This window comes from Merops nubicus, unplaced genomic scaffold (genome assembly GCF_000691845.1).
Source record: "Merops nubicus isolate BGI_N331 unplaced genomic scaffold, ASM69184v1 scaffold13113, whole genome shotgun sequence".
Lineage (NCBI taxonomy): Eukaryota > Metazoa > Chordata > Aves > Coraciiformes > Meropidae > Merops > Merops nubicus.
In genome coordinates this window covers 342-8111 of record NW_008599630.1, presented here as the reverse complement: position 1 = coordinate 8111, position 7770 = coordinate 342, and the positions used below count along the sequence as shown (strand labels likewise).

Genomic DNA, 7770 nt, shown 5'->3' with positions numbered 1-7770 from the left:
AGAGTGAGAGATATCAGACACTATGAGACACAGGGGAACGACAAGTCCTCTGGGCAAGTGGCATCCCTGAACAAAAGGGACTAATGTTCCAGAACATGAGCTAAAGTCAGCAAAAGTCAGTGTGAAAACCCATATGCTGTTCATACGAACAGCAAAGGACCTGCTAGAGCTTCTGGTTTGAGCCATGTAACTTAAACCTGTAAAAACATACCAGTAAACATTCAGAGAACTACCACACAGAGCTGGGCTATGCACACTGCAGACTCGCTGAGGAGAAGGGATGCCCACTAGTATAATGACAAATAGGAGCAGGGCATACTTAAGAGACTGGTGAGTAATCTGGTATAGCTATAAGATAGTAAACTTAATGCTCTTACACTAATATTTACCATCCACGTATGTAATAAATGCAGGATTCTGTGGTAGTCTGTGTACACAACTGGAGGATCCAAAAGAAACACAACAGATATAAATTTAAAAAATCCCAGTGAGAGTCTATAGGCAGCTGGAATGAGGCTCTCAGCCTGAAGAGATCTATGCTTCCCATGTGTGAACCAATGACACCAGATACCCAGATGACTTGGGAGGAAAATATTCTAGTTTTAAAAAAGTATGCATGGCAATAGCTCAGATTGTAAGCCCAATCTTTTATTTATTTATTCTTATTTTACATCCCTTCCCTAGAGGCAGGTGAATCTGTAGAGAGCAGAAATTATTTCCACTGGTAAACACTGGAAGGTGAACTTCAAGGGAACATTTTGTCAACATCATACAGTAAGTTGTTAACTTCTGAGACACATCAAACATACAAGGCTTACCGGGAGCTCATGTGGTTAATAACTGAGGCCCTGTAATCTGACTGCATAGACAAAATATCTGCAATAAAGGAAAGATACTGTTAATGCCAAGATTAGGATTACCAGAGCTATGCAGTTTATGAAGGAAAGCAAATATTTGCTATTAACATAGGGAACTATCCTAATAAATCTCAATGAGAGATGACATGGAAGTGGGGTGGAATATTTACTTACACATTTTCTAAGCTGATTTTCTCCATTCCTCTTCATTCTATCATAGATTTCATAAACTTGCATTCTTATATCCACAAACACAGAAGCACCAAGATCTCTGAGGCCAAATGATCTGGCCAGGATCACTTGTGTGGGACACAGAACAAAGGATACCAGCTATTGATTTCCTCACTACATCTGCTGGAGTCCTTTTTGATTGGTGATGATGAATTGTCAACTCATTTCAAAGAGTCAGCTGTTGTTATGGAAACTTTTTATGCTTCAGAATCGTGCTTCTATGGTCCCTGTAAATCCTAAGCCAAGCTGCTGCTCATACGTTGCTTTTCTTTGTTAGCAATAATGTTTTGAACAAGTTCCTGTTTTCACTTGTTTGGCTAAAAGAAAAATTGTGCCTGTGATCTGCTGCAACCTTGTGGTGAGGATACAGGACCTTCTGCTAATGAGCCATTTGTCCTGTGCTCTTGCTTTAGAGTGCAGACCTGGTTTCAACATTATCAATACATTCCTCAACTGTATTGCTGAGAATGGAATCGCATTTTCTGTTAGCAGCGCTGGCTATTCTAACTCCTGTTTTGGTGTTTTCATACACATATTTGCATTCATATTTAATCCATAGCAACCAAATATCTAATAAAAACTATAAATAACTTGAAGCTGGAATGAAATTCTCCAAAACTGTGATGTCCTTAAACTGAAGGTAGTTATTTTTCTATTTACTATTTGCTAGGTCAGTTAGAACATACCAACATGTTGTAAAAGTTTATAAAAGTCTATAGGCTGTTAGATTGGGACTCATAGAACACAGTAACTACAATAATAATACCACCTTTTGCATTTAACATCTTTACTCCAGCTTTCACTGCTGTGTTTAGATTTCCAGAACAAAAAGTCCCATTTACCTTTATTATGCAAGTCCCACTGAAGTATGATACTTTGCTTTAAACTGTTATCTTCTTATAAATCTCAGAAAAAGTTTAATACCTGGTGATCGTTTCTCTTCTAGTCAAGTATGGGCTTATTTTCCTCTAATGCTAACATTTCACAATTAAGTCTTTAATTTCCTTGGAAAGATGTTAGAAGAACTCGCAAGAGAGACTTTCTTCCCTGATTCAGCTGGGCTGCTTTCTTTTGCTCTTCCAACCTCTTCTCTAAATAGCTTTCCCCATAGAAGAGTCCTACCTTCTGGGGATGGGGCAGGAATGACCCTCAAGATCTGCTCTATTTGATTCACTGTTGATGTTCCAGGAAAAAGAGGTTTCCCAAGTAGCATCTCTCCCAGAATACAGCCAATGCTCCACATGTCTACACCTTTAGTGTAACTACAAATCAGAACAGAGTTTTGACGAAATCAAGCAAATATTTTTCTGTACCTGGTATTCACACCATCTACAGTAGCCTATTTTGCTAGAAAAACAAGCTTGATGACTCCTTGAATATGAATGCTCACAAGTTTTAACTATAAAGTGAATGAGATTCAGGAATTATGAAAGTGGCAAGCTTAAAACAGAAAGGAGATTGATCCTACTAAAAGTATATTCTAGGAAACTGTAAAAGGAAATATATTAACAATAAATGTCAGGACAAGGTAATATATATACTTCTCATATGATCAACAGTGAAGATACAAGTTGCTGTTTGGAAACAACTGACTTTGCAGGGCATAACATACCTAGAAAGTAGTTACAATTACTTAAAAGTAAATGCTAAACAATGGGTTAATGACAGTTTAAAGAATATCCACATTTCAAATCTGGGATACTAACCCAACCTATATATATTTTTTTTTTTTTTTTGGTCAATGCAATTATATATGAAAGTAAAAAAAAAAAAAACAAAAGACTAAACCTGACTGCCAGGCAGCTGATTTAATATTTGATTACAAAATATTTTCTGGTGGTCTATCAAAAATCTTTCCTTAAATTTGCAAAAAAGGACTAAGGTACTCAACCAAATTTTGTAAAGATGCAAATTTAAGGGGAAAAAGAGTAAGTCTAGTGGGGAAAAAGGAGGACAAACAGATGAGCTGATAATATATATAAATAGACAATCTAAGAAGCCAGGAAGGAAATGTAGATATAATTAGAGATTTCTATGTTGCAGAACTTAAGTTTAAATGCATATTAAGAAAATGGACTACTGACATGAGATGTATCTGGTGACATCTAAAATGAAAAGATTTATGACTTTTAGACAGTAAATTTTTTCAGCACTAAAGGAACTGTAGAATCCCATCCCTTCACTCATATTAAGCAGTTACCTCCGAGAGGAAAGTAAGATCTCAGGGGCTCGGTACCACCGTGTTGCCACATACTCCGTTAGGGCAGGGTTGCTTTGCTCTTCATTCATCTGACTTAAAGAACGAGCCAGCCCAAAATCACAGAGTTTAACAAAGCAGTCTGCATCCAGCAAGATATTTGAAGGCTGAATTGAACAAAAAAAAAGAACAAGCTTTTTGCTCTCTGAATGGCAGATGACTGTTATCAAGGCTTTTTTACTAGCCTTATTCTTTTCATACTTTTCCATTTAGTGTTTAACAGACCTCTAAAGCGAAGTATAAAGACAATGACTGAAATACCTTCTGATCTCTGTGAATAACATTTCCTGAGTGAATGAATTTAGTTGCCTTCAGGAGTTGGTAGAGAATGTAACACTTGTGGATATCTTGCAGCAAATTCCCCTTCTTAATCACAGCATGTAAATCTGTCTCTGTAATATATTACATCAGTAACATATTAACATATTTACATCAGTAAAGGATTACTAAGCTGTGAATAGAAGCTCCTCAAAGTAAGGCCAGAATAGACTATTGTGCAAAACATAATCTTTCAAGTGCATCCTCAACAGAAGTTAACACTAATTACTAACAGTACTGCAATTTCTCTGCATTGTCAGTTTGACTTGCAGCTCATGCTACAGTAACTGCTCTATTATTGCATACTTCTGTTATAACAAAATTGCACTAATAGTCTCCTCCATATGCAACTCTTCTGTCTTTAGAAGCCTTCCAGTTTGTTGCTCACTCATCTTTTCTTCATCTCAACCAGCCAGTTCTCATATAATTTTTACTCCCTTTAAAGCTTCACTGCTATTCCCATCTAATCACAACTGATGTATCTACCTTTAAAGCCCTGTACTGCTCCTACTTATGCCTACTTCCACAAATATTCATGTAAATCATCAACACACTACTATCAAAGCAGGGAACAAAGATAATTCTTAAAAGAGGCTGTATTTAAGTGGCTGATGCAACACTAAGTCTCACCCATGGACTCAAAGATGAGGTAGATGTCCTTGTCATTCTGAGCTCGGATAACATCAAGCAGCTTGATAATGTTTGGATGTTCTCCAAATTCCTACAGAGAGAAGAGACCCAACTGTCAGAATTAAGTGTCTTGCTTGTGAATCATAAAAAAGGACAATAACTATTTCACTGTATTATCTAGAACAAATATAACATGCTATTTTATGGTTCTGCTGAATGCATTATGCTTCTCCTGAATAATTAAAAAAAAAAAAAGGATTTAAGCTTGCTCTACAGTATGAAACCAGCGAATTAATTTAAAAAAACCCTCTATTGTCTGAGACATTCATTCTAAAAAAAGAAGTCCCTCTATGCCATTTGTGAATAAAATCCAGTTAGCTTCATGCATCTCTCATTTCCTACTGGATGCAAAGAATTACAGTGGCAGTGAAACTAGAACAAAGTTGCCATCAACATTCATAATTTAGAAAACCCAACCAACCAGAAAGTGTCTATTTGACCTTCCACTCTATGAGAGATCAAATAGCCAGCATACAAAGAGATACCTAAGCACAGATATCTTAAACGGGAGGTGAGGTCATTCCTCACATTTGCAGACTGACAATACTGTCCAGATAATTCACTTCATCCTCAGTCTTAACAACTTTTATTTCTCATAGGTAACACTTCTGACATGGTGAACACCTCACAGTGTGCAAACATTTTAATGAACTACCCTGAGTATAAAATTATAAATGGCTGCACCATAAAACCTATGCTTGTATCTAAAATACGTGAATTAACTTTTAGTTATTTGAACCAGTAATATAGATTCTTTCTCTATTTCCATCACAAAGTCAGCTACAAACAGTATCAAAAAATAATAATTCTCAGCTATCTCCAGTACAGTCTTATAACTTCATCCTCTTCCTAGACACTGTGGCCAAGACAAAAATTGGATTTTACCCGAAAGGGATGTTTTCCTAGAGATTCAGATCAGTCTTGACAGTGTTATTTGGGTACCGTTTAAGAACTTTGCACTGAAGGAAAACACCATTGTCTCACAATCTTGCCTGGGAACTGATAAAGGAAAGTTATGGAAAAAGTTTCAATCTATACTAAAAAACCCTCAACATTCTACCTTGAAAAAAAGGCCTTTTCAGACCCAGTCCTACTCCTCTTTGCTTAAAGAACAGTGCTCTCACTAAAGTAACTACCAAAAATTACTTTGTAAAATGTGGCCCAAAATACACTACGTTGATCTACAGCTATGCTGCACAGTAAACATAAAACCTGCAAGCAGCATAATGACCAACATAGTATCTATCACCTGGAAGAGAATCATCAAAATGACCAAATTTTACATCAATGCTTCTCAATTACTGTAAATTTCATCCAGTCCATCAAATGTCCGTATGGTAAACACAGAAATTAAACTAAGCAATTGTTATGCCCAGGAAGGAATTTTCACAGACAAGCAAATTAAGATAAATTTCCAGTTATCAATGAAAGAATATTTCTTGTCTCTTCCTTTTTAATCGCTTGGTCTTGAACTTCAAGAAAGAGCTATAAAATACTTTCAAAAATAGACTTAAGAATTATAGTTCCTCTCTGCTATTGAGTGTCAAGTCATGGAAGTAAGGGCTTAATGGCACATTAACACCTGCTCCCCCCCTCAAATGACCCATTCTTTTCTTCAGGAGAAATATCTTTTTTCTGTTCCCAGTTCTTCCTCCACCCACCCACCCCAGAAGTGCTATACTTTCAGAGATCATCTAACTTACAAGTCAAGTGACTTCTGAGGAATTGTTCTCTCCTGGTTTTAGCTCTTAATTTTGAAGCTTCTAGTTCAGGCTCAAAGAATGATTAAAAAGTAAAAAACCTCATTATTTCCTACTTAAAACTGATAGTCTTAGGAAATACCTCCTCCCATGAGCTCTGCCTTGTTTCTCTCCTTAGAAAATCATAGTTATAACAACCTTATCACTATTCAAAACCATTGATGTTTCTACATGGTATTCCTGTGGAGGAATGAACAGATAATTTTAATGCCACTGATAAGCTAATTATGCATAGTGTGTGGTCAATTATATCGAAACAAGAGTAGCATTAAGTAATTCCATACAGAACTTCCCTTTTAGTTTTGCTTTGATTATTTTAAGTGGCCAAGTTGCTTCCCACATGACAGATGAAAAATATTTTGGCATGTAAACCTCTTCCACACCCCAGCCCCACCTCTGAATCATGGCTTTAACTTTTAAGAAAAACATTTTCTGTGCTCAAAGAAGTAAGAAGGGATAGAAAGTGCAGTCAATATGATGAGCAGCTAAAAATGGTGAAAGAATGGGACATGTCTCAAAGGCAAAAATAAAACCAACTCTCCATTTCATTCAGATGGTTTTCCCCATTCATGGAAAGACAGTTTCTGAAGATGGTGCAGAAAAGAAATGAATAGAGTTGCCAATACTCATCATTGTATGTTGGAAAAGAATGGTTACAACATATGTGAATAGCATCAGAGATAATTAAAAATCAGAGGGGAGGGGCAAATATGGACATTACCTGCAGGAACATAATCTCTCGAAATGTTCTCTAGAAATAAACAAAAAAAGTTTATGATCACCCCAAGAGAAGGACAGAACAGAGTATGGACTTCCGATGAGAGGGTTAAATCTATTCCAACCTCTGAAGCAGAGGAATCCCTGATATGGTAGACAGGCGAGGAACAACCCAGAGTCACCAGCGTGCTCTCTGTGCTTAGACACTAAAACATGACAACGGGAGGGAGGAAGAAACTGTGTATGTCTGTGAAGACACTGTTTCCTCAGGGACATCAAACAGTATTTTGTAGATGCCATGATATACAAATCTTGTTATCAATTGCTCCTTTTTATCCTAATACAGCTGTAGACTGTATTACGTGCATAATTGTCAAATAACAAACATCTTTCAGAGACATAAATCCTGAAAATATCTATGAACTCCCACCACATCTTTCAGGACATGTTAGACGAATGATTTCTCACCTGAGCATCTGTTCTGTTCCTGAAAGCATCAAAAATCTTTTTAACAGCAACTATTTCTCCTGTCCTGCGATCGATTGCTTTCCACACAATGCCATAAGCCTAGGGACAAAAAAGGACAGATGAATTGTGTGCTACGACACCTTAAGCACTGTTCAGACCTTCCATGTGGAAGCAGAACATACTCAACACAGGGCGGAAAGAAAAGGTAATCCCCAGCTGCCTAGCAGAAAGAGAGATTAAGCCAGTGAGCAATACTTTGTTGAGTCAAGGACTAGGAACATCTATAGTGAGTCTGAATGGCCAAAGCTCCACAAGATCAAGCGTCCTGACTGCCAAAGCAGCCAACAGCAGATGAGTATGCTCATGAGATTCAACAAGGTCAAGTACAAGGTTGTGCACCTGGGCTGGGGCAGTCCTGGGTACCAACACAGGAAGAAGTTGGTATTTCAGATAAAAGAATAATGTCATTCTT

The 7770-nt window shown here is 37.1% G+C and overlaps 1 protein-coding gene across 1 annotated transcript in view; it reads right to left on the bottom strand.

Moving 5' to 3' along the window:
• The window catches only part of MAPK15 (mitogen-activated protein kinase 15), a gene marked incomplete at its 5' end in the record, with an annotated part of 12803 nt that extends 5406 nt beyond the window's left edge, over nt 1–7397 (bottom strand). The window contains 7 exons of the mRNA XM_008937459.1: nt 819–876; nt 2211–2350; nt 3289–3452; nt 3607–3737; nt 4294–4384; nt 6835–6864; nt 7299–7397. Of these exons, the coding sequence (XP_008935707.1) occupies nt 819–876; nt 2211–2350; nt 3289–3452; nt 3607–3737; nt 4294–4384; nt 6835–6864; nt 7299–7397 (713 nt within the window). The remainder of the gene's footprint in view (nt 1–818; nt 877–2210; nt 2351–3288; nt 3453–3606; nt 3738–4293; nt 4385–6834; nt 6865–7298) is intronic.
• Nucleotides 7398–7770: the final 373 nt, after the last annotated feature.